The sequence below is a fragment of the Microcaecilia unicolor genome, chromosome 1 (assembly GCF_901765095.1).
Source record: "Microcaecilia unicolor chromosome 1, aMicUni1.1, whole genome shotgun sequence".
Classification (NCBI taxonomy): Eukaryota; Metazoa; Chordata; class Amphibia; order Gymnophiona; family Siphonopidae; genus Microcaecilia; species Microcaecilia unicolor.
Genome location: NC_044031.1, coordinates 24,723,269 through 24,750,653, shown reverse-complemented (window position 1 = coordinate 24,750,653; position 27,385 = coordinate 24,723,269). Strand labels below are relative to the sequence as shown.

The following is a 27,385-nucleotide window of genomic DNA, read 5'->3' as shown; positions in this document are numbered from 1 at the left end:
TGCGTATGTGAGACACAGTGAGTGTGAGAGAGTGAGCGTGTTCCCCCCCTCCTACTCCTCCCTCCTATACCCTTATCCCCCCTCTCCCTCCTCCCCCCTCTCTCCCCCCTCTTATGATAGCTAAAGTAGCATCCCTTCCCTTTCGGGCTGCAGGAATAGCTCCTGAGAACTGAATCTGTGTGTGTCAGAGAGAGATTGAGACTGGGTGCTTGTGTATCTGTGAGTGAGTGTGTGTGTTTCAGAATGACTATGTGCGAGTGCGTATGTGAGACACCGTGAGTGTGAGAGGAGTGAGTGTGTTTCCCCCCCTACTCCTCTCTTCCCCTTTGCCCCCCCTTTTTCTTCTTCCTATACCCTTCCCCCCCCTCTCCCCCCCCCCCCCCCCCTTATGATAGCTAAATAGCATCCCTTCCCTTACGGACTGCAGGAATAGCTCCTGAGAACTGAATCTGAGGCTCTGTGCTTGAGGAAACTCCTGGGATTCCCAGTTGAGCTGTGGGTATGTGGCTGATGGTGGCCACTTTGAAGGCATACTTGAGTTTCGGGTCCCTGCCTTACCCTTTTCTCCCTCCTTCCCAGTAGGGTGCGCTGTGCTGTCTTCAGTGAGTTCTTTTTTTCCATCTGTCTTGGCTCACAATAGAAACTAAAAAAAAGAACAGCACGTTTCCACAACCCGAGCTCTCTGGGACTGGGTCGCTGGGACGCCGTTTTATTTCTGGCTCCTGGGGAGTGGTTGTACTGGACGGTGCTGCCTGAGCAGGGACGAGTCTGAGTGGCTTGCGCGCCGTTTGCGCCCATTTCCCCCCCTCCCTCCCCCTCGCTGTCAGTGCGAGTGCGGTTATGGCCTCCGAAGCGGCATTAAAGTTGTGAGAAGAGACACCGCGCGGCAGGGAGTTGTAGCGCAGGCTGCCTATAGGAAGCGGGCTCTGTTCGTCTGCCGGCAGCGTCTGAATCGTTGTTTCCCATGCTTCGACGCTCGTTTCGGGCGCCATTTTGGAATCGTCGGGGACACGGTTAGGACGGTTGCCGATGTGGAAGACCGCGGAGCTCAGGCGATCCCTTAATTGTCAGCTGCTGGTATCGATGTGATTCGTTGAGTGTCTGTGCTCCGCCCTCGACGTCATCACGTTGCTGCGAGGGCGGGGCAAACACTCATGGACAAACTTTGATCTACACCACCACAGATTAGAATGTTGGGACTTATGGAGGCTTCATTAGACGTTGGAGGTGTGTTTTATATAGAGAGATGGTGTATGAATCAAGACTGATAAGAAACCTTGTAATATGTTGAGGTATTAGCTCATTGGTGAAGAAGAGCTCAGTTGAGTAAGAATGAATGACTGAGTGAATGATGGAGTGGCCTAGTGGTTAGGGTGGTGGACTTTGGTCCTGGGGAACTAAGGAACTGAGTTCGATTCCCACTGCATGCACAGGCAGCTCCTTGTGACTCTGGGCAAGTCACTTAACCCTCCATTGCCCCATGTAAGCCGCATGGAGCCTGTCATGAGTGGGAAAAGCGCAGGGTACAAATGTAACAAAAATAAAATAGATACTATTGGAGATTCTACATGGAATGTTGCTACGATTGGAGATTCTACATGGAATGTTGCTATTCCACTAGCAACATTCCATGTAGAAGGCTGCGCAGGCTTCTGTTTCTGTGAGTCTGACGTCAGACAAGCAGAAGCCTGCGTGGCCACATTGGTGATCTGCAAGGGCCGACTTCTAGTGGAATAGCAACATTCCATGTAGAATCTCAAATAGTAGCAGCAGTGGAGGAGTGGCCTAGTGGTTTAGGGTGGTGGACTCTGGTCCTGGGGAACTGAGGAACTGAGTTCGATTCCCACTTCAGGCACAGGCAGCTCCTTGTGACTCTGGGCAAGTCACAACCTCCATTGCCCCATGTAAGCCGCATTGATACTATTGGAGATTTTCCATGGAATGTTGCTACTATTGGAGATTCTACATGGAATGTTGCTATTCCACTAGCAACATTCCATGTAGAAGGCCCCGCGGCCACATTGGTGATCTGCAAGGGCCGACTTCTACATGGAATGTTGCTACTATTGGAGATTCTACATGGAATGTTGCTATTCCATGTAGAAGGCTGCGCAGGCTTCTGCTTCTGTGAGTCTGACGTCCTGCACATACGTGCAGGACGTCAGACTCACAGAAGCAGAAGCCTGCGCAGCCACATTGGTGATCTGCAAGGGCCGACTTCTACATGGAATGTTGCTAGTGGAATAGCAACATTCCATGTAGAATCTCAAATAGTAGCCACAGTGGAGTAGTGGCCTAGTGGTTAGGGTGGTGGACTTTGTCCTGGGGAACTGAGGAACTGAGTTCGATTCCCACTTCAGGCACAGGCAGCTCCTTGTGACTCTGGGCAAGTCACTTAACCCTCCATTGCCCCATGTAAGCCGCATTGAGCCTGCCATGAGTGAGAAAGTGCAGGGTATTACAAATGTAATAAAATAGATACTATTGGAGATTCTACATGGAATGTTGCTATTCCACTAGCAACATTCCATGTAGAAGCCTGCGCGGCCACATTGGTGATCTGCAAGGGCCGACTTCTACATGGAATGTTGCTACTATTGGAGATTCTACATGGAATGTTGCTATTCCATGTAGAAGGCTGCGCAGGCTTCTGCTTCTGTGAGTCTGACGTCTGCACATACGTGCAGGACGTCAGACTCACAGAAGCAGAAGCCTGCGCAGCCACATTGGTGATCTGCAAGGGCCGACTTCTACATGGAATGTTGCTAGTGGAATAGCAACATTCCATGTAGAATCTCAAATAGTAGCCACAGTGGAGGAGTGGCCTAGTGGTTAGGGTGGTGGACTTTGGTCCTGGGGAACTGAGGAACTGAGTTCGATTCCCACTTCAGGCACAGGCAGCTCCTTGTGACTCTGGGCAAGTCACTTAACCCTCCATTGCCCCATGTAAGCCACATTGAGCCTGCCATGAGTGGGAAAGTGCAGGGTACAATGTAACCAAAATAAAATATAAGTAAAAACTAGATAGGAAGCACTGTTTGTATATATGTTCATAGCGCTGTCAAGAGAAAAGTAAAATAAAGCTTAGGTAATATCTTTAAAACTGAAAGCGCACTGTTACTGATGCATAGTCATTAGAGAGATCCTGTAAATACAGGTCTGCTTGCAGCCCCAAAGGCTGAACTTGGCCAAGCCTGGTTTAGATGGTAATCTGATCCATAGTTTAATCCCAAGGGTTTTCCTCAAACCATAACATTCACTGGACCCTTTTCTGGTTCATACTGAAGCTCTAGCTTTAACTCAGACTCTCAGGTTGTGGTTTATACCATCAAACTCACTACTCGTTTCTACAGCATATTCTCAGTATCTATGATAAACTTACAATTTCCTTCTACAGCACATTCCAGACCAGCTAAACAATTTCCTTTAGCTTACGTGTCCATGTCAATATATGAAAGACTGACCCCTAGTAGTAATATCACCTTATGACCGCTAGAGGCCTGGGAGCTATTTTAAATCCTGGCTGCCACAAGGTGGGAGAAAGTGGGGTATCGCTACCACCCCACTAGAATCAGGACACCCCGGTAAACCCAAAGACTGGGTCGGGGTGGGGGGTTTATGGGATTGTGGCCCTAGGCCAATTTTTTGGTGGCCATGGGGGGGGGGGGGGGGGAAGGAAATATGGGGAAGGCTTGCATATGTTGGACGCAGGGAGAAGGGACTTCGGCAGGGGGGTCAGGTCATGGGGAGTGTCACCATTAATTAATGATTAATATTATGGCGCCACCTATGGACGGGACTGGAACAGCCAGCTTAGCAGAGTGCTACTTTAAGTAACCACTCAGCTGCTATTATGAGGAAGATGAGAATAGTTCAGCTTCTCTGTGCTGTTTTCAAACAACTATCTAAAATGACTCGGTATTAACTATTGACTTGCATGACAGGTGATGCTTAGTATCAACTAAGGCCAGCCCCTTATGTAGTGTGATAAGGAAGAGGCTATCCTACCCTGGTTAGGCCCTCGAGGGCGCTGTTCCCCTAAAATGTCCAGGGAGAAGGGCTGGGTGAGTCACAAAAGGGAACCAGTAAGGGGATGTATAGCTGGAGGTCGCTAGGACCGGGGAGAGTCCTGGGGGTGGAAACAGGTGCAGCAGGTTATGGGCTGGGTCCTGTTTGGCCATTAACCACTTAATACCCAACCTGAGTGGTGAGGGAGAGAGGAGAGCTAGCCGCTGCAGAAGAGCTGGTAGCTGAAGCAGGAAGAGCCCATGGAACGTACTGGCTGAGCCCTATGGCCTGGTGGTGAACTGTGTGTTACAAAGAAGGACTGAGTTAATACGGCTGGGGTAAGAAGGCCCTAGAGTATCAAGTATAAGAACTGTGTGCTACAAGGAAGGACTGTGTGTCCAGGACTGAGTTAGTACTGAGCCCGGGATGCCTGTGTGGGAGGGCTCAGGGGAAGAAAATCTGTTGGGTATTGAACTGTGCAAGAAGAAATGTTTAAGCTGGAAGATTGCACTGAGTAGGAAGAAATGGTTAAGCTGGAAGAACTGTTTAAGCTTGTGAAAGTGTTTTAAGCTAAAAGAAGTGTGCCCCAGAGGCTGGAATAAGGATTTGTATGAGAAAAATCCTGTTGATGAGACCTGACTATGTTTGCCTTTTTTGAGAACCAGGTCACCCCGAGTAGAAAGGGGTAATAGACTAATTTGCATAAAATCTGCATACTGAGAACCAGCTCACCGTGAATGAAAGAGGGACCTGGGATCCTGAGGTGGGAGCTTCGTCTTCACAATAGCCTCATCTTCACAGTAGCAATCTGGTTGTAGGATGAGCTGGAGAGGAGCTTCGACGGAAACCCTAGTAAGTTGGAACGTGATGACAGTGCGGGCAGACTTTTACAATCTGTGTCCCGCAGATGACAAGATGGATTCAGATAGGCTGGAGTGGGCTCTTGAAGAGAAGTCCGGTTGTTGGAACATAAAGACAGAACCGGGCGGACTTCTACGGTCTATGTCCCAGAAACACCAAAGAAAGACCATGATCAAGTATATAATATCACGTTCATTGTTGATTTAATCTTGAATTGATAATGAATATGATTTCTGGGCAGACTGGATGGACCGTTCAGGTCTTTATCTGCTGTCACCTACTTTGTTACTGTGTTACTGTGTTGTTATATTTTCTTGTGCATGCTATGTTTTGCTGTGTACATAGGATTCAGATCTGTGCATATGTGCTCAGCTTACAGGGAACACGGATTCCACCTATTAAATATCACCTTTTGATATTTTTTTATTTTGTTACATTGCACTTTCCACTCATGGCAGGCTCTATGTGGCAGGCCATGGAGGGTTAAGTCTTGCCCAGAGTCACAAGAGCTGCCTGTGCCGGGAATTGAACTCAGTTCCTCAGGACCAAAGTCCACCACCCTAACCATTAGGCCACTCCTCCACTCCACTATACATATAGCCAATTTATACATGTGACTTAGCTTTGTACGTGTACTTTTTAAAATCACCTCCAAAATGTCAGGAGAATGAAGCCAGCTAAAATCTACTTCATTTTGAGCACCTCCACGTGTCCCTCAGTGGTTTCTGGTTTGTGTTTCAGATGCGGGTCACGTTTGAGGACGTCGCTGTCTCTTTTTCCCAGGAGGAATGGGAGTATTTGGATGAAGGGCAGAAGGAGCTTTACAGGGAGGTGATGAAGGAGAATTATCAGACCCTGATCTCTCTAGGTAAGGATTGTTTTATCTGTATTTTTGGGCAGGGTCTGGTCTATTAAGTATAACTTCTTACCTTCTCTACTCCAGAATATTTCAACTGCCCAACACCACACTAGACCCACCTGTGCCCCTCCCAGATTTACTGCCCCCTTGAAGTTGTTCTTTCTGGCATTTGAGCACACAACTTTTACAATAGCAACAAAGGGGCAGTTACGCTCATAACTGCCATTTGGGCCAATAAGTACCAACTAACATCCAATGATTGAATTAAGTTATGTGCACAATCGACCTTAATCTATAATTTGTGCGTGCAAATTTTATAGACTAGTTGGATCACACAAGTTTTATAGAATTAGCGGATAATGTGCTAATGTGTTGGAGAAGTACTTAGTGGCCCTTTTACTAATCCAAGGTAGGTGGTAAAAAGCACTGCCATCGCTGGAGCATCTCGTGCTAGTGTGCCCATCAACGCTTGCTAATCCCTGTGCTAAAAAATAGTGGGTTTTGTTTTTGTTTTTTTTTTTGGTGCGGGAGGAGTGTCTGTGGACGGAGAGTAAGCATGCCCTGTGCCTAATCGGGTAGTTTGGGAGTCGTTAACACCTACTAAATGAGTGGCAGTAAGGGGTCCTGTGGCCGTAATGGAAAAGATTGAAAAGCTGACCCAACACAGCGAACGTTGACAACGAAACCACAACAAAGTCAGTAATGGTGCTGTCGCAACTTTAATCGAGGGAAATATTCCGTAGCCTGGTACAATCGATGGTGCTAAGGTCATCTAGATTATTCCATTATTGCAATGCCATCTATGCCGGATGCAAAGAACAAGTCATTAAGAAGCTTCAGACAGGCTCAAAACACAGCAGCAGACTCGTATTTGGGAAAGCGAAATACCGAAAGCGCCAAACCCCTAAGAGAAAACCTACACAACCCCTAAGAGAAAACCTACAACTGGCTGCCCTTTAAAAGAACGAATTGCGTTCAGAGTTTGCACCCTGGTCCCACAAAATCGTTCACCGGGGAAGCTCCGACCTATATGTCAGACCTCGTAGACTTGCCTACTAGGAATGCAAAAAGATCATCTCGAACATTCCTCAATCTCCACTAACCCCAGTTGCAAAGGACTGAAATATAAATCCACTTACGCATCCAGCTTCTCCTATGTATGCACGCAACACGGTCTGTGCCGGGGCTGGTGGTTTGGCGGCGGGGATAGTGCTGGGCAGACTTATACGATCTGTGCCAGAGCCGGTTGGTGGGAGGCAGGGATAGTGCTGGGCAGACTATACGGTCTGTGCAGAGCCGGTGGTGGGTGGCCAGGGATAGTGCTGGGCAGACTTATACGGTCTGTGCCAGAGCTGGGTGGTTGGGAGGGCGGGGGTTGGTGGTTGGGAGGCAGGGATAGTGCTGGGCAGACTTATAAGGTCTGTGCCAGAGCTGGTGGTTGGGAGGCGGGGTGGTGGTTGGGAGCGGGGATAGGGCTGGCCAGACTTATCCGGTCTGTGCACTGAGAGGACAGTACAAATAAAAAGTAGCACATATGAATTTATCTTCTTGGGCAGACTGGATGGACCGTGCAGGTCTTTTCTGCCGTCATCTACTATGTTACTAACTATGGAACGCATTACCGAAGGCCATAAATCAATACATGACCTAACAATCTTCCGTAGACTACTGAATACAAAAAATAGACTTTACACGAACTAGACAAAACCGAACTCGTGTCACTGACTGTTTAACCTCACTGCTATTAAAGAAAGCTGCACAATACGCACTACCAATCTATTCCTAAATCGAAGAAGACATCTCTACAGCCAACGACCTAACTTATGCTTACAACTCATTTTATCACCTAGAAACCTCTATACAATGCCATAATGCTCTGTACCATGTATGTATACAACTAAACGTATTACCATTTGAAATTCTGTTGTACCCAGAAATGGCGATCGCCATCACGGCATAATGTAAGCCACATTGAGCCTGCAAATAGGTGGGAAAATGTGAGATACAAATGCTACAAATAAATAAATCAAAATTGGGCACGACATGGGCCTGTGTTTCGACTACCTGGCCAGCATCAGGAGTCCAATGCCACTATCGTTGTTGGATTCTATATCCTATGCACCATAAACGTTATATGTCAATCAACGTTGGCGATCCTGCTGTAGGCTCGCTCTCCTCAACTGTCATTCACCAAGGAAGACGCAATAGTGGAAAAATGTTTCATCCTAATCCGGGATGCAGTACTCAATTGCAGCTTGGTGAGCGACAGTTGAGAGAGTGAGCCTATAGCAGGATGGCCAACGTTGACTGACATATAACGTTTATGGTGCACAGTGGCGTTGGACTCCTGATGGAGGCCAGGTGGTCGAAACACAGGCCCGTGTCGAGTCGTGCCCAATTTTGTTTAAAGTTGTGACAGCACCATTACTGACTTGATGTGGTTTCTTTGGTCATCTTCTCTGTGATGGATCATCTGTGTTGGGGTTGCAAGGATTGTCTTCTGTTTTGCCTGTCCAGAGATTGAAAAGCGGCAGATTTTTAAGCCCTGCTAAAAGTGACTGCAGCGTGCGGAAAACCCACTTTTTCTTTTTTGTAGGAAAAGTACTGGTACCCACTGTGGGCGGGGGTCACATCTATGGCTCTGCCCATATGGTAGCCACACCCCTTACACCAGCCATGGCGCATATAAATAGTCATTATTGAAATGTTATACCAGTATACAACACTAAAATGAAATAAAATGATTTTTTGTCTGTTGACTTTGTTTTTCTGATCATGTGGCCCCAGTCTCTGATTCTGTGCTCTCTATCTGTTTCCTTAACTCTATTTCCAGGGCTTCCTTTCCATTTATTTCTTTACTTTCCTCCTTTCTTCATTTCTTGCCCCACATACCATAAAGTAAAAGCTGGGTCCTCCATGGAATTGACTGGAGGAGGTATAACATGGTTCCAGCTTTGCTATTTTCTCCATCCATATGCAGTTTTTCTCCTCTCTTCCCTTTCCCTCATCTCCATCCATGTGCATCTTCTTTTTTCTTTCCTTCCCTCCATCCATGTCCAGCATTTCTCCTCTCTCCCCAGCCCTCCCCTCTATCCATCCATGTCCAGCAATTCTTCTCTCTCGCATCTCCATCCATTTCCAGCATTTCTTCTCTCTCCCCAGCCCTCCCCTCTATCCATCCATGTCCAGCAATTCTTCTCTCTCGCATCTCCATCCATTTCCAGCATTTCTTCTCTCTCCCCTGCCCTCCCCTCCATGTCCATTGATTCTCTCTCCCCTGCCCTCCCCTCTCATCCATGTCCAGTGATTCTCCTCTACCCCGTCCCTCCCCTGCTTTCCATGTCCAGCGATTATCCCGCCCGCCCGCCCATCCTCCTTCTCTTTCTGCCTGCCAGCCCCCTTCTCCCATCTGAGACCCTCCCTTTTCAGCCCCTCGACCCAGTCCCCACCTGTTTACCCTCAGCTCCCTGGACAGCTTCCTTCTCTCTGCCACATGGCCCCCTGCATTTTTAAAATCTCTGAATTGGCAGCGCAGCGCCTCGCGTCTGCAAACAAGCAGATGGCTCGGGCCTTCCCTCACTGTGTCCCGTCCTCGCGGAAATAGGATGTTACATCAGAGGAGGGCAGGACACAGTGAGGGAAGGCCCGAGGCGATCTGCTTGTTTTGCAGACGCGAGGCGCTGTGCTGCCGATTTCAGAGATTTTTAGTAAGCCACTGCTCGAGAGGTATAAAAAAAAGTACTGGGAAAACCTGTTCGTTGCAAGTAGCGCCAGCCACTGTTTAGCATGGCTTAGTAAAAGGACCCCTTAGTCAATATCAAACAAGAGTCCCCTGTTTCTTAAGTAATGCAAGTTATCTACTATAATAAAACTCACCCTCAACGTTCTGAGGACACTGACGTCAGTGAAGCCAAGCCCTGACTTCCTTCAAAAAGGTTCGAGGTTTGTGGTGGTGAAGCCACCAAAATCGCTCCGGGCCCCGTCCTCAAGGGCGGAGCAATGGCAGAACAACGAAGGGGTTGGCAGGGAGGGAGGCACGGAGGCGGGGTGGGGTGGTGGGAAATCGCTCCGGGCCCCGCCCCATCCGCGTCACAACGTCATGACGGGGGCGGAGCAATGGCAGAACAACGAAGGGTTGGCCAGGGGGGGGGGGGTGTTGGCAACGAAAACCTTGCTAGTGCCCATTTCATTTGCTCTGAAACGGGCCTCTTTAGTAGTTATTATAAAGTTGTATGACTTGTTCAACTACCGATATCCTTGAATCAAGGCATAATAACTCCAGAATCCGTCGGTTTTCTGAGGACGGCAGTAGCAGATCCCCTCCCGAGAATACTGCTTGCATTTTTCTGCGAATATAAACGGAATCGTAGCTTGATTTTTTTTTTCATTTTATTCCTGGAACAGGCTATGAAAGGAACGATCCTGATATGTTATTAAGGATTGAAGAAGAGGAAGAATTCTACATCAAGATTCAGAGGCGCCAGATGAAAGAGGGGTACTTACTTGCACCCAGGTGAATAATAACATGTTACGCTGATTAATAGGAAATATTAGACAGTACAACTGTCTAATAAATACTGCACAAAGTAAAAGGAAGTATTGTAGATTATAGCCAAGTAAAGCGAAAAATTACTTACCTGTAGTAGATGTTCTCCATGGGCGGCAGGATATAAGTCCTCACAAGTAGGCAGTGGTGTGCTGGAGCAGGCTCTCATAGGCTCGCGAGAGCCGGTTGTTAAGTTTTAAGAATTTGGGAGCCGGTTGTTAAAGTAGGGCCCTCCATGGCTACTTTAACAACTGGCTCCCAAATGTGGGCTTAGGCCCTCTGCTGAATTACTACTACTACTATTTAGCATTTCTATAGCGCTACAAGGCGTACGCAGCGCTGCACAAACATAGAAGAAGACAGTCCCTGCTCAAAGAGCTTACAATCTAGTATACAAAAAGTAAAGTAAGCAAATCAATTAAGTGTTACAGGAAGGAGGAGCGGAGGGTAGGTGGAGGCGAGTGGTTTACGAGTCAAAATCAATGTTAAAGAGGGGGCTTTCAGTCTAGATTTAAAGGTGGCCAAGGATGGGGCAAGACGTAGGGGCTCAGGAAGTTATTCCAGGCGTAGGTGCAGCAAGACAGAAGGCGCCGAAGTCTGGAGTTGGCAGTAGTGGAGAAGGGAACAGATAAGAAGGATTTCTCATGGAGCGGAGTGCACGGGAAGGGGTGTAGGGAAGGACGATGTGTGGAGAGATACTGGGGAGCAGCAGTTGAGTTACATTTATAGGTTAGTAGGAAGAAGTTTGAACAGGATGCGAAACAGATAGGGAGCCAGTGAAGGTCTTGAGGAGAGGGTAGTATGAGTAAAGCGACCCTGGCGGAAGACGAGACGGGCAGCAGAGTTTTGAACCGACTGGAGAGGTGACTATGTGGGAGGCCAGCAAGAAGCAGATTGCAGTAGTCTAAACGAGAGGTGACAAGAGTGTGGATGAGGGTTTTGGTAGAGTGCTCAGAAAGAAAGGGGCGGATTTTACGGATGTTGTAAAGAAAGAAACGACAGGGCAATCTGCTGGATATGAGCAGAGAAGGAGAGAGAAGAGTCAAAGATGACCCCAAGGTTTCGAGCTGAGGAGACAGGGGAGAATGAGAGAGCCATCAACAGAAATAGAAAACGGGGGGAGCGGGGAGGTGGGTTTGGGGGGGGAAAATGAGAAGCTCGGTTTTGGTCATATTTAATTTCAGGTGGCGTTGAGACATCCAGACAGCAATGTCAGACAAGCACGCTGAAACTTTGGTTTGGATGCAAGGTGAGATATCAGGGGTAGAAAGGTAGATTGGGAGTCATCAGCATAGAGATGGTAGGAAAAGCCATGGTATGAGATTAATGAACCAAGGGAAGAAGTGTAGATAGAAAAGAGGAGGGGACCAAGAACAGAACCCTGAGGTACGCGACAGGCAGAGGGATAGAAGTAGAAGAGGATCCACCAGAGTGAACACTAAAGGTGCGGAGGGAGAGGTAGGAAGAGGACCAGGAAAGGACAGAGCCCTGGAATCCAAGTGAGGACAGGGTATCGAGAAGTATGCTGTGATCGACAGTGTCAAAAGCAGCGGAAAGATCAAGAAGAATGAGGATGGAATATTGACCTCTGGATTTAGCCAGTAATAGGTCATTGGAGACTTTAGTAAGCGCAGTTTCGGTTGAGTGGAGAGGGCGAAAACCTGATTATCTTTTACTTTGCTGGTGGGGATGCTGAGCCCTGCCAGCCAAGTAATAGACTACTGCTGCTCCCCGCTCCTTGTTTCCAGCTCTGGGCAGCAGGCTGGGACTTCTCGCGCATGTGAGAGAAGTTCCAGCATGCTGCTCAGAGCAAGACCGTTGGGAGTGGTGGCAGTCCATTTATTGGCTGCCAGCAAAGGTATGCCTAGCGTGCCCGCACAAGGGAGGGAGGAGAGAGAGGCAAGTGTTTGCTCCCCTCTAGCCCCCGGCCACCCCTGGCCCTTCCAACTGCAGAGCTGGCTACGTCCGGAGAAAGAGCCTGTTGTTAAAAATTTACCAGCACACCCCTGCAAGTAGGTAATGTCATTTGATGGAGCCCAAAGCTGTAAAATGTTTACAAAGCTATAGAACGTTCCAGAGATGTGGACTGTAATGTAGTCTATGCAGGCCTTTCTACGGTTAGAGTTAAAACGTCTTTAAACACTTCATAATTTCTTTGTAATGGTTCCTGTTTTGATCATTGTACTCCCCTGCTGAAATCGTTGCACTGACTCTCTGTACGTTGGCGCATTCACTTTAAGATACTATTCGCTGTAGAAATCAACTGGTGGTAAACACCGAGATGTCCCTTATTTGTCCTGTTTGTCCTGATTAGATTGTAAGCTCTTTCGAGCAGGGACTGTCTCTTCATATTCAAGTGTACAGCGCTGTGTACATTTAGTAGCGTTATAGAAATAAGTAGTAGTAGTAATAGTACTCTTTGGGATTCCGGAATCTTGCTACTCTTTGGGATTCCGGAATCTTGCTACTCTTTGGGATTCCGGAATCTTGCTACTCTTTGTCCTTTTCCCTTATTTGTCCTGTTTGTCTGTCCTGATTACATTGTAAGCTCTGTCGAGCAGGGACTGTCTCTTCATGTTCAAGTGTACAGCGCTCCGTACGTCTAGTAGTGCTATAGAAATGATAAGTAGTAGTAGTCTTTGGGTTCCGGAATCTTGCAACTCTTTGGGATTCCAGAATCTTGCTACTCTTTGTCCTCTTCTCCAGCATGGCCGCGATGCTGATCTGCAAGGGCAGGCTTCTGTTTCTGTGAGTCTGACGTCCTGCACGTACGTGCAGGACGTCAGACTCACAGAAACAGAAGCCTGCCCTTGCAAGCCCACCTTTTTGATGCTGCTTTTAACTCCTAACCCTTATTCACTTGTTCAGAACCCTTATTTATCAACCTCACTTTAATATTCCCTTATCTCTTGTTCGTCCTGTTTGTCTGTCCTAATTAGATTGTAAGCTCTGTCGAGCAGGGACTGTCTCTTCATGTTCAAGTGTACAGCGCTGCGTACATCTAGTAGCGTTTTAGAAATGATAAGTAGTAGTAGTAGTAAGTTAGCATTATTAACTTTTGAGGCCCTTTTACTAAAGCTTAGTGTGCTCTGAATGCTAAGAAATCCATTTTATAGCTATGGGCTTCTTAGTATTTAGGGTCCCTTTTACAAAGTGGCAGTACCGATTGCTGCCACTTTATCGCGAGCCAATCTAGCACTACCGCAGATGCCGCCCAACGCAAGCCTTTTTCGCACTGAAAATTAATAATTTTTAAAAAAAACATATCTCTTCGTTTTCGTCAATCAGTTGTATCCATTTGCCTTTTGAAGCACCTGACTTTTTTTTTATTTTTTTTATTTATACTTTATTAGAATTTCAAATTTAATACAACTTATCCAAGAAGTATAACAAAAACAATAAAAAATAAAACCCAAGTCAGTATTTTGAGACAAATAATAAAAAAGAAACTTTGTCCATTTAAGTAATAAATCATACTTTTTCAAACCACCCATAGGGGAAATACATAAATGGACCAAGATATATATTTAACATAGTTACCAGTTAAAGTAATTAACAATCAAACATTACAAACTCGAGTGATATTCTCACCTACTCTTACAGCGACCGTATGAGCACTAAACTTTCACAATGACATTCTGAACTTCCTTAGAACAGACAATTCCTCAAATTGTTTTGGATCAAAAGAACTGATAATTATTCTGTTGGTAAACAAACAGACATACACAAGGAAATTTAAGAGTAAAAATTACCCCAATATTTAAAGCTCTTTGACGCCAATGCCAAAAAGGCCTTGCGTCTACTTTGGGTCTCTCTTGCGAGATCCGGAAAAATTCTAACTTTAGATCCAAAAAACAATGAGTCTAAATGTTTGAAAAATAATTTTAAGACCACTTCTCTGTCCATCTCAAGCTCAAATGTTACCACTGCTGTTGTCCTTTGGGTACCACCTCTAAGGAAGACTCTAAAAGGACGTCAAGTTCATTCCTCCATCCACAACAGCCTGGTTACTTCCAGATTTAGGTGGTTAAAGTCTGAAGGCTAAATTACCCTTGTTATGGGGGCAGGGACTCACCCGCATCCCTAGGACTTCCATGAAATACTTTTTAACCATATCAATAGCCGAAATAATAGGAGATCTGGGGAAGTTGATAAGCCGCAAATTAAGCCATCGCTGTTGATTCTCTAGATATTCCATTTTCCGTTTAGTAAAATTACTATCCTTAATTGTAGCTTTATTCAGTTTCTCCAGTCTCTGAAATTTTTCTTCAAATTCTTGAGTCATAGACAACTGGTGGGCATTAATCTGCTCTTGGACTGATAGAGCTTCAGCTAATAGCTTAATTTCTCCTACATTTTTAACCAGAACAGCTTGTAGTGAAAATGCATTGAAAAAGTTAGGTCCCATAGTGACTCCATTGTCACAACGGCTTGGTTTTGCAACTACTACACTCAAATCAGGAAGGGGGGCATTGGTTATCTGTTTCAAACCATCGCTCAACGCAGAAGAAAAGTTTTTAAATCTCTGTCCTACCAGATAACCCTCGCTTCCATCGCGTTCGGTTTGGCTCCCTTCCTTGTGGGTCCTCTCCACTTCGGGCATGGGAACCGCCAAGGCACAACCCTCTCGCTCACTTCCTGGTTGAGGAGGTGCCGTACGGACGTCGGGCTGAGGAGAAGCCCGTCTGCGCTGCTGACCGAGTCGATTGAAGCCGGTCTGATAGCAGGAGATGAAGTCATCCGAGGTCCCAGCGTTACTTCCGAAATTTTCCAGCTTCGGTCTGCCCTCGAGAGGGGGATTTCAGCGGGGGTAACAGGAGCCTCCCTCACCTTTACCTCTCCGCTTCCCCATATCTTGGGTTATTCGGACGCCTCTCGGGATTCTCTCTGCTGGAGCGTTTCCTGGTAAGTCTGGGGGTACGTCTCACATCAGCGCCATCTTGGTTCCGAGTTCCGAGCTGTGCTCGAATCACCTGACTTTTAACAACAGTTGAGAACTCCCATTCTGTCTCGGCCATTCATACCTCATGAGGTGACTGTACTTCAGGTATAAATCCAACATTGTTCCCTAAAATTAAATAGCTTTCACAATCCCCTCGTCGTCAAGGTCTTCCACTTTTTCTATGACTTTGCAATTCTCTGAAATCATTATTTGCCTTTTAAGCAATGATCTACCATTGGAGCTGAAGTACAAACAGCAAAGGTGACACAAAGTCCAGCCAACGAATGGTGTGTGCAATAATTATTCTAATATTAACAGGGATCGCCGACTCGACACGGGCCGTGTTTCGGCCACAGAGGGCCTGCCTCAGGAGTCAATACGGTGGTTAACTAGATATATGAATTCATATAAGTCATAAAGGAATTCTCTGGTAGATAACACAACGAAGTGGGCCTAACTGAGCACAGTATATGGTCAAACGATTAGCGTATTATGCTACATACACATGTGTCTTGTTGATATTCTATTTATAAACAACGTCTGCTTTTAAACACAAAAAAAAAATGCCTGTTTTAGTAAAAACTAATATATATATGCTCATTTTATTATTTTTTTATTTATATTTTTATTCTCATTGTTTTATTTTCACATTTATTTATAGTTGATTATATAATATGCTTTTATATTTAGTTATATACGGTATGTATGACGCATCTATATGTCTTTTTTTTTAGAACACGATTTGTGACCCCTAAAGCAGGCGTTCTATCATGCCGCAACACGGACCGTGTTGGGTCCTTTGTGCAAGCAATCAATAAAACCGTTTTTTCAAACACCATCTCCCGAGTTGGCTTTGCCTGTTGGTGTATTTGCTCGTCGTGGAGGTTGCCCCTGTTCGCTGTCCCAACCGATCAGTGGTGCTGACTGCCAGCACAATATCGGGTTTGAAGCCGGTGACAGCTCATTTTAGAACCCCCAGCATTTTCTATCGAAAGGTCTTTTTAAAGACCACTTTCTTCCATTCTTGTGTTTACGTTTCAGTTCAAGCTTCTCTTATTGACCTATAAGTGTAGTCACTCTGCTGCTCCCCAGTACCTCTCCACTCTCGTCTCTCCTACGCCCCCCCTCGTGTACTCCGTTCTGTAGATAAATCTCTCTGTCTGTCCCCTTCTCCTCTACTGCTAACTCAAGACTCCCGTTCCTTTTATCTTGCTGCACCTCACGCCCTGGAATAGACTTCCCGAGCCTGTACGGCTAGCCCCGTCCTTGGCCGTTTTCAAGTCCAAACTCAAAACCCACCTCTTTACCACGGCTTTTGACTCCTAACTCACTTACCCTTCCTTTATCCTCACCCTCTTTATTCCCTTACCCTTAATTGTTCTGTCTGTTTACCTGTCTTATCTAGATTGTAAGCTCTTTGAGCAGGGACTGTCTTTTTGTGTTTGGTGTACAGCGCTGCGTATGCCATTGTAGCGCTATAGAAATGATAAATTAGTAGTCGTAGTAGATGTTGTTCACGAGTATTTTATTCTAAGGACGCCTGATGCAGGCCTACCAGCCGAAACACGGTACTGTATCGAGTCTTTACCAATAAACGTTCTACAATCGACTGAAGTCTCCACGTTTGTCTCTGGTCAGCCTGGTCTACTTCCCACTCCTTTTTTTTTGTTGCTGTTTTGTCGTGGGATCTCGGCGTTCCTCCGTCCCGGTGGACTCTCACTCAATACCCAAGACCATAAGAAGCATCACTAACTATCTCCAGTACAGAAAAGAACTGAAGACCTGTCTCTACAAAACGTTCTATAACTAAGTACGCAAACTTCAGACGTTCTACAACACATCCTAACCGAAAAAAAAAACTACTGTAACTACACCTAACTGTGCAAATTGTAAGCCACTTTGAAGCAAACTCATTTTTGGAAAATAGTGGGCTATAAGAATACATAAATAAATGTAACCTGTCAGGAGCCATTTCTGGCTAGTTAAATCACTTTCAGTATCGATCCCCCACATGCCCACGACCTTAATCTAGTTGTGATTTTTGTCGCTTTTCCTTGTGTCATTTATGGTTAAACGGTTTTTATTGATACTATAACAGATAAACAAAGATAATCTTGACAGTACAATTAGTGGCAAATACAGAACAGTATCTGAAAACCTTTACATGTTTCACCCGGAACCCACCCTCCTCCCTCTCCCCTCCAATGCTGCAAATTTATAACATAACTATCAGTAAGTCTGAAACTCCACTGAATTAAACTCTCGTTTTGGGAAACAGAAGACCCATGAAACTACAAAGAAATTTTGATATGTCTCATAATCATTCTCTCCTCTCCCGTGTAGTTCTTTCCCCTCATCTATGCCTCTGGAGGTTTGGTCTCTGATAACCCCCCCCCCCGAGACGATGAACAGGATATTCCTAAATCTAATTCTCTATACCCCCCTTCCCCTTCCTTGTTGTCATTTAAAAACAAGCTAAGGATAGGCTCCTTCCTGCCGTCTGAATGTAGATGATTTCTTATTAAATTTCTTTCTCTGTTTCTGGATTAGCTGTAATTGCTAATTTATTTTTCTAGTTTATCAAGTAGCCAGAGCGAGAATTTAAAAAAATAAAAAAACTTTTAACAGGTAAGTTTCCCTTTTTAAAATCAACCCAGTGGTTCTCTTGTGATTCTGTGCAACAATTGAATATGGGGATAATGTTCAGAGGCAGCCAGCCAAATCATTTAGATTATTAGGTATCCGTATAGCATCTGAAAAAACACATATAGCAGATTTATGCGTTCACTGGCTGCTGGGGAACATATTAACTCGACTTGAAAATGACCTGTGTGTGTTTGAGGTTTATGACGACATTGCATACCAGAAAGGGCACAGTAACACTCTGCAAATGATAATGCACTGGGCTATAAAGACCAGCGACTGCTAAAAACCACATTAAAGGAAGTGCATGCAGTTTTTCTGAGATATCCAGGGCCTGTGACCTAGAGGGCGACCGAAACCAGAGTTTTCAGTTTGGCTGAAACTGAATCTGTGGCCAAAATTCACCACTCGGTTTCAGCCGATACGAAAACTGTCATACCCCACCCCAGCACAGAGCAGGCTCCCTCTTGTACCTTCCACCGCTTGTAGGCCTTCCCTGATCCTACGTTAGAAGACCTAGTGGCCTAGTTGGGACAGGAACAATCCCAGTCACTCCTGTCTAAACCGTTTACAATCTCAGAGAAGCTGCCAAGACCTCCTGCAGCAGTCTTGTGAGGCTGCTGTGGAAGTCGTGGCAGCTATTTTGACTGTGGTGTTGACATAGTAACATAGTAGATGACGGCAGAAAAAGACCTGCACGGTCCATCCAGTCTGCCCAAGAAGATAAATTCCTATCTGCTACTTTTTATTTGTTCTGTCCTCTTCAGGGCACAGACCGTGTAAGTCTGCCCAGCACTATCCCCGCCGCCCAACCACCAGCCCCGGCACAGACCATATAAGTCTGCCCAGCACTAGCCCCGCCTCCCAACCACCAGCTTTGCCACCCATTCTAGGCTAAGCTCCTGAGGATCCCTTTCTTCTGCACAGGATTCCTTTATGTATATCCCACGCATGTTTGAATTCCGTTACTGTTTTCATCTTCACCACCTCCCGCGGGAGGGCATTCCAAGCATCCACTACTCTCTCCGTGAAAAAATACTTCCTGACATTCTTCTTGAGTCTGCCCCTCTTCAATCTCATTTCATGCCCTCTCGTTCTACCGCTTCCCATCTCCGGAAAAGGTTTGTTTGCGGATTAATACCTTTCAAATATTTGAACGTCTGTATCATATCACCCCTGTTTCTCCTTTCCTCCAGGGTATACATAGGCAGGAGTGACTGGGGATTGTGGCTGGGAGAGTGGAGTCTGTGGTGGTGGGAAGGCCACAGAGAGTGGAAGAGTCTTGGTTTCAGCCAAAAATACACTGGCATCTTTAGCCGAAACCGAAGTATGGCTGAACCTGGATTTTCAGCCAGTTTTAGCACCAAAGCTGAAACAGAAACCAAAATTCAGTCGGCCTCTTCTCTGAGCTGTTTTTTTTTCCTCCTCAAATTTTCTGCTAATGGTCCTCTCAATGATTTGAAATATCCCGAGTGGCCTTCAGTGCTAACATGAAATATAAAGGGTCCTTTTACTAAGGTGCGCCAAAAATGACCTACACTGGTGTAGATGCGTGTATTGGGTGCGCGCAGGTTAATGTTTTCAGTGTGCCTGCTAAAAGACCTTTATTTGGTGGGCCGCAAAGCAAAATGAAAATTGGTGCGCGTCCATTTTGGGCCTGAGACCTTGCCGCCACCTATTGACCTAGCAGTAAAGTCTGACGCGTTAACCGGGCGGTAATCGTCATTGCGTGTACAATGCCAATTACTGCCCAGTTAGCGCCACGCACCGGAAAATAAAAAATATTTCCCAGCGCACATAGCAGATGTACATCAAAACTGAAATTACCGCCCTTGCCACCTGGTAGCTGGGCGGTAGTTAAAAAAGTGACGCGTGTAGGATGTGCGTACGCGTCTACGCAGCTTAGTAAAAGTTCCCCTTAACTTCACAAATCACATGTGGTCATTGTATGAACTCAAAGAATTACTGTCTTTGATCATTAGTAGCTTTCCATATTCACTAATGTATGATTAACGTCTTTCGATTATATCCCGCAGATACTGAGGTCATACAGGAACAGAAGAGAAAAGAGTATCGTGAAAAATACCATGTAGAAGTGGAACTAATCCCAAGACCGTCAGAACAGATCTGTGACGATACTTCCCAGAGGACCGAGAAGAGAAACACAAGGAAACATCTGGAATCAAAGAAGGAGCAGAGAGACCTTGCAGGAGATTCATTAGGTGGAGTCAATGAATGTGAAAGAAGGGACAGAGAGCCAAGAAACCTCCCTGAGCACCAGAGACACCTGAAAAGGAAACGCATCTTCCGAAATAACAGTGAGCCAATTACTTCTAAACTCCTCCGCATCGAGGGGAACAGGAAGAAATCCTTTCTTTTTCACGCCCGTGGAAAAAACCTTGCTAAAAAATATTATTCATTATTTCACCAGAGAATCCGGCGTGGAAAATGTTTCAAACAGAAGTTAAATCTGAAATTACGTCACAGAATTCACACCGAAGTGAAGCCTTTTCAATGTAGTGAATGTAGCAAAAGCTTTTGTCATAAGGGAGCATTAATTATCCACCAAAAACACACACTGGGAAAAGATCTTTTGAAAGTACTGAAGGTGTGAAGTCATATAACTACAAGCAAGTCTTAATAAAGAACCAAAAAGTAAACAAAGACAAAAGACATTTATTGTGTTCTGAAAGTGAGAAAAATACCCGTAAGAATAAAAATCTAGTGATATATCAAGTAAAACAAGAAAGGGAAAAACTAATTACATGCATAGAGGGTGATAAAAACGTAATTGCTTTATCGTCTCAGATAAGCCAGATAACAGAGAAAAGATTCACATGTACTGAATGTAACAAATACTTCTCTAATCTAACAGTGCTAAAAATTCATCAAAGAATACACACTGGGGAGAAACCGTATCCATGTTCTGAGTGTGATAAAAGCTTCATTTCTTTAGCATCACTAACGACGCACAAAACAGTTCATGTGGGAGAGAAATATTTCGCATCTTCAGATTATGAAAAAAACCTTTACCAGCAGTCTGGGGTAAAATATCACCAGAAGATACAAAGAGGAGAGAGGCCATTTAAATGTCCAGATTGTGGTAAAAGTTTTAATCGGCTATCACATTTAAGAATGCACATGAACATTCATACAGGAAATAAACCATATAAATGTCCACAATGTGGTAAAAGATTTAATCAGCCATCAAGTTTAAAAAGACACTCAAGGATTCATACAGGAGAGAAACCATATGCGTGTCCAGACTGCGATAAAAGCTTTAATCGACCCTCATATTTAAATATTCATAAGAGTGTTCATACAGGAGAGAAACCATACATATGTCTACAATGTAATAAAACATTTATCAGCACTCCAGTTTAAAAATTCATGAGAGGATTCACACTGGAGAGAAACCATATGTATGTTCAGAATGTGGTAAAAGCTTTAATCAACCCTCGTATTTAAGAATTACACAAGAGGATTCATACAGGAGAGAAACCATACGTATGTCTAGAATGTAATAAAAGATTTAATCAGCACTCCAGTTTAAAAATTCACGAAAGGATTCACACAGGAGAGAAGCACCATATACGTGTCCAGAATGTGATAAAAATTTAATCTGCAATCAATTTAAAAGGCATAAGAGAATTCATGTGGGAGGAAGCCTTATACATGCCCAGAATGTGGTAAAAGATTTTTGTGAGCAATCACATTTAAATATGCACAAGAGGATCCATGTGGTGAGAACCATACATGTGTTCAAATGTGGTAAAAAATTTACTCGCCATTCGGATTTAAAAAATCACAAGAGGACACATACAGGAGAGAAACCCTATATGTGTTCCGAATGTGGTAAAAGATTTATTCGCTATTCAGATTTAAGAATTCATAAGCGGATTCATACAGGAGAGAACCATATACATGTCCAGAATGTGGTAAAGGGTTTTATCACAGCCACACTTTAAAACTCACAAGAGGATCATACCGGAGAAAAACCATATACATGTCCAGAATGCTGTAAAAGCTTTAGTTGGTTATCAAGTTTTAAAAAACATATAGAATTCATACAGGAGAAAAACCCTATACATGCCCCAGCATGCGGTAAAGCTTTCATCAGCAATCAAATTTAAAAATACACCAGCGGATTCATACAGGAGAAAACCATATACGTGTCCAGAATGCAGCAAATGCTTTAATCATCAATCAATTTAAACACGACATAAGAGGGTTCATATGGATGTCGAAACCTAACCCGTTTGGAGAATTGCCCCTGAGAGAAACTGTACATTCCTCGAGCTGAGGAGGAATCTGCTCTGCTCAATGAGTTTGATCACCTGCTCTTCTGGGGTTTTTTTAATGCTGTTCCACCATGATGTATCTATCATCCAGGGCTGGTTGGCTGCAAGGGAGTCCTTTATTATCTCGCATGGATGCCAGAAGTGCCGGAAGAGATGAACACTGACAGCATCACACCTACGAAAGAGCATGGCAAAAAACGATCCTTTTTTTTGTGTGGATTTTATGCAGACTTCGCACTTTGCTTGAATCTTTGGAATCCTGCTTTTTGTGACTGCTCTGATTTGCTAGCTTGATTTGAATTAATTGTGAGGCTTCTGATTATGATGCTGTTCTGATTTCTGTTATCCTTGGGTTAAGACTGTTGAGGCCATTATCTCTATACTGCAAATGCAAGAAGTCATCATGAGTTTTGATACTCTTGAAATTAGCTAATAGTTTTTGAGTGTTTCTAATGATGATGTTATGACTCAGTTTCACACCCCCGGCACTATCTAGATGCACGATTAACACTGGTTCTATTCGTAACAAGATTTCAGTTTATGTGATAGGTTTCAGCTGCTGTCTGGCATTGCTGTCTGGATATCCCACTGCCATCTGGAACTGAACGTGGCCAAGACTGAGCTTCTTATCTTTCCCCTAAACCCACCTTTCCTTCTTCCCCCATTTTCTATTTCTGTGGATAATGCCGTCATCCTCCCTGTCTCCTCGTTCTTAACCTTGAGGTTATCTATAATGCCTCTGTTTGTCTGCTCACATCTGTAACATCACTAAAACATCCTTCCTTTCGGAGCACATGCCAAATCCATGCTTGGATTACTGTAACTTGCTCCTCATAGGTCTCCCACTAAACCACTCTCTCCCCTTCAGTGGTGTTTCAAAATTCTGCTACACAACTTATCACATCTTCCTCTAGCGTTGGTCACCTCATATAGTCCCTCTTCTCAAGTCATTTTCATTAGCTCCCTATCCATTTCCATACCGTTCAACTCTTCTTACTGACTTACAAGCCAACCTTGTGTTCGTGTGTTATTTAGGCTCTGCCTGTTCGTCAACTTTTGCTGACTGCTCCTGCTGCTGTCTGGCTGCAACCTTAGTCTCGCCCTAAGCGTGTCTACAGGAGTGGCTTTTATAATACTGGTCTTTAAATGATTTGACTTTTACCCCGCAGCACTCGCTGTGCCACTTGCTGAAGGAGCACGACAAAGGAGCATGTCAGCTCCTTCATGCGCCTCGTTCGTTTTTCCTCCATTTTGTTGGTGATACCATTCCACTTATTTATTTATTTATTTATTTATTGTTACAGTTACCCCCCACATTTTCCCACCTATTTGCAGGCTCAGTGTGGCTTACATAACACCGTAAAGCGTTCACCAGTCGGTTGAGAACAAACACAAGGTTGAATTGTGGTCAAATGAGGTAGGTGTGTGTCAGCAGTGGTGTGCTGGTAATGTTTAACAGGCTCTCTCCCCGTCCACATCTGCGCCCCCCCCCCCCCCCCGCCACATCTCCCCCCCCCCCCCAAATTGCAGAGCTGGCTATGGCTGGGGAGAGAGCCTGGGGGGGGGCAATGCATTACTCCAGGAAAAAAAATATTTTATGATCCCAGGTTCCAATCTAATTTATGTTTAATGTGAGTAAAATGCCATAAATAATTAAATATAAACTTTTAATGTTGAGCACCTGATTCTCAAAGTGGACATATTTCAAACACTATAATGAAAATAAAATGATTTTTTTCTACCTTAGTTGTCTGGTTACTTTGTTTTTCTGATCATGCTGGCCCAGTATCCGATTCTGTTGCTATCTGTCCTCTTAACTCCGTTTCCAGGGCTTCCTTTCCATTTATTTATTTCCTTTCCTCCTTTCTTCTTCATTTCTTGTCCTCCGCAGACTTGACTGTCCAGTGGATCCAGTTCTTCCTATTTTCTCCATCCATGTGCAGTTTTTCTCCTCTCTTCCTTTTCCCTCACTCATCTCCTTCCTCACTCTTCCCTTCCCTCCATCCATGTCCAGCATTTCTTCTCTCTCCCTTCCCTCTCCTCCATCCATGTCCAGCAACTCTCCTCTCCCCTGCCCCCCCTCCAGCATCCATACCCACCCAGCGATTCTCTCCGCTGCCCTGCCCCTCCTCCATCATCCATACCTACCCAACATTCTCCTTGCTCCCCTGCCCTACCTCCAGCCATCCATACCCACCCAACAATTCTCCTTGCTCCCCTGCCCTACCTCCAGCCATCCATACCCACCCAGCGATTCCCTTTCCTCTGCCCCCCTCTCCAGCCATCCATACCCACCCAGCGATTCCCTTTGCTCCACCTCCAGCCATCCTACCCACCCAGCAATTCCCTTTGCTCCCCTGCCTCCCCTCCAGCCATCCATACCCCCAGCGATTGCTTCGCTCCCTGCCCCACTTCGAGCCATCCATGTACCCACCAGCGATTCCCTTTGCTCCCCTGCCCCACTTCGAGCCATCCATGTACCCCCCAGCGATTCCCTTCGCTCCCCTGCCTCCGTTGCAGCAGCCGGCGCAGTGAAACCCCCGTCTCTAGCCTTCCCTTTGTTTCCTGTCAGTGTCCTGCCCTTGCGGAAAGAGGAAATGTCGTCAGAAGAAGGCGGGACACTGACGGGAATGAAGGGAAGGCTAGAGACAGGCTTTCACTGCGGCTGCAGCGACGGAGGTAAAATCAACTATTTAAAACCCCCAGAGCGGCAGGAGGTGAGTTAAGCATGGCTTGTAGCGCCCTCCTGCCATGCTTACCTCACTGCCGGGTTGCGCCGCCCCTGGTATGATCGAGATGATCCGATTCTGTTTCTGGTTGGTAGATCTATGAGGTCTTTCTTCAACCTGGCTCATCCTCTGCTTATCCTCCTTACTTGGGGCTGCCATATGCCTTCTGCTACTTTGATTTCCCTATGAATAAGGTACGCTCACCCTTCCTGATTTTATCCCAACTGCAACTCGTTTATCCACATTGTTGTCTTCTGCTTTGAATGTTGTCTTTTTACATGTATGTTCCATAGCGTTGCTGTAGACCGTCACAGATGGGTTATGAACTCCTACCAGCAACTGGGAGACTGAGGATACACTGAACTTCCAGAAGTCATTTGAGTGGGCTGTACAGTCCCCTGAAAATCAGTCTATTCTCAGTCTCAGTAGCAGTGGTAAGTCTGTGCAGCCCCTTTCCATTCAATATACTACACTTAAAAAAATGAAATCTTAACTGTCTGTGAGACCACAGCAATGGGTATTTTGACTTTCTTTTTTATGCTGAATTAAAAAAAAAAAAAGATTTTCCAGACCTTTTCCTGCTTTTTATTTATTTTATTTTTTATTTGTTTCATTTGTATCCCACATTTTCCCACCTGTTTGCAGGCTCAATGTGGCTTACATGGAACTGTAACGGCGTTCGCCAGTTGCGGTATGAACAAATACAGGTGTTACTGTGGTAAAAGAAGGTTCGTGTTTGGTAGATACATTGGGGAAGTTAGTGAGGGGGGATGAGGGTTAAGGTATGTCCATTACAGTCTTTGGTTTTGCAGTGTCGCAGGAACTTAGGTTTTAATGTTGGGTCGGTGGGGTATGCCGTTTTGAATAGGTTTGTTTTTAGTTCTTTCCGGAAACTTAGGTGGCCATTTGTTGTTTTATTATCTTTGGCAGCTTGTTGGACAGGGGCTGAGTCCCTGTCTCTGAAGCCCTGGGGGCCACACTGGGCGGCCGAATCCCTCCCCCCTTCCCTCTCGTGGTGGTCTTTTTAGGGGCTACCTTGTTTGAGTCCTCGGCCCTCCTTTGCTGCTCCTGAGCACGGGGAGGGTCTGTTGTGTGAGGTCTGCCTATAGCCTCTTCCCTTTGTTGGTCCTATTTGTGATTTTTAAGTGCTAGTTAAAAATAAAAGTATATCCCCCCTCCCTCCCAAAGAGTGAGAAATTCAGAAAACAAAGCTGTTAGGAATCGGCTCTGTTCAAGGAGGGAGTGCTGAAAGCACTTCTCTTTCCCCAGCTGAGGTGCTTAGTGGGTCGGTCAGTACTCTGCAGCTGTTTTTCCCGGCCTGGTGTGGGTGCTCCATGTAGTTGCCACTCATGGGCTTCATGACCTGGTCGCCAGCACCCTAAGTTCTGTACTGTTTGTCTTTCTACTTTTTGCGTGGGGGATCGAGGGCCCGGTGCTTCGTTTCAGTGGAAAGCACTGCCATCTTGACTTCCTTGCTGCCTCCAGATTTATCACTGCACCTGGACCCAGTCCTGCGGGGGACTCAGCTGGGTCTATTGTGTTTTTTGTCCCAGCTACGGTGGGTTTCCATCCTGATTTGTAAATACAATATGTGAGACTCAGGTTGCTTCTATAATAGCAAAAATATATATTATAAATAGAAATTTTTAGTGCTCAAAAAACCCAATGTGACCATCTTAAAAGCAAAGGTCACTGTTATCTATCATCAAACTGAAGAGTGGAATGGCCAACTAAGTTCAAATAGTTCAATAGTGCCTTTTAACACCACATAATCCAACAAGTGAGACTATCAGGCTTTTCGAAAGAGAAGGGCACCCATCTTCTGACACAAATTGGGAGATAGGCGTCCTTCTCTCAGGGTCGCCCAAATCGGCATAATCGAAAGCCGATTTTGGGCGTCCTCAACTGCAGTCCATCGCGGGGACGACTAAAGTTCACAGGGGCGTGTCAGCACTGTAGCGAAAGCGGGACTGGGGCGTGATTAAGAGATGGGCGTCCTCGGCCGATAATGGAAAAAGAAGGGCATCCCTGACGAGCACTTGGCCGACTTTACTTGGTCCATTTTTCTTGCGACCAAGCCGTGAAAAGGTGCCGAACTGACCAGATGACCACCAGAGGGAATCAGGGTGACTCCCTTACTCCCCCAGTTGTCACCAACCCTCTCCCACCCTCAAAAAAACTTTAAATTTTTTTTTTGCCAGCCTCAAATGTCATACCCAGCTCCATGACAGCAGAATGCAGGTCCCTGGAGCAGTTTTAGTGGGTGCAGTGCACTTCAGCCAGGTGGACCCAGGCCATCCCCCCACCTGTTAAACTTGTGGTGGTAAGTGTGAGCCCTCCAGAACACACCCAAAACCCACTGTACCCACATGTAGGTGCCCCCCTTCACCCTTAAGGGCTAAGGTAGTGGTGTACATTTGGGGAGTGGGTTTTGGGGGGCTCAGCACCCAAGGTAAGGGAGCTATGCACCTGGGAGCAATTGTGAAGTCCACTGCA

The 27,385-nt window shown here is 45.5% G+C and overlaps 2 protein-coding genes across 3 annotated transcripts in view; one reads left to right on the top strand and one right to left on the bottom strand.

Annotated features, from left to right (window-relative positions):
* Nucleotides 1-20,424, top strand: part of LOC115463914 (protein ZNF783-like) — a 30,187-nt gene extending 9,763 nt beyond the window's left edge. For both annotated transcript variants that reach the window (XM_030194573.1, XM_030194572.1), the window contains exons 2-4: nucleotides 5,611-5,737; nucleotides 10,133-10,241; nucleotides 19,896-20,424. In XM_030194573.1, the coding sequence (XP_030050433.1) occupies nucleotides 5,611-5,737; nucleotides 10,133-10,241; nucleotides 19,896-19,902 (243 nt within the window). In that variant the 3' untranslated portion in view covers nucleotides 19,903-20,424. The remainder of the gene's footprint in view (nucleotides 1-5,610; nucleotides 5,738-10,132; nucleotides 10,242-19,895) is intronic.
* Nucleotides 1-27,385, bottom strand: part of LOC115463343 (oocyte zinc finger protein XlCOF6-like) — a 389,691-nt gene that overhangs the window by 28,324 nt on the left and 333,982 nt on the right. The window lies entirely within an intron of this gene.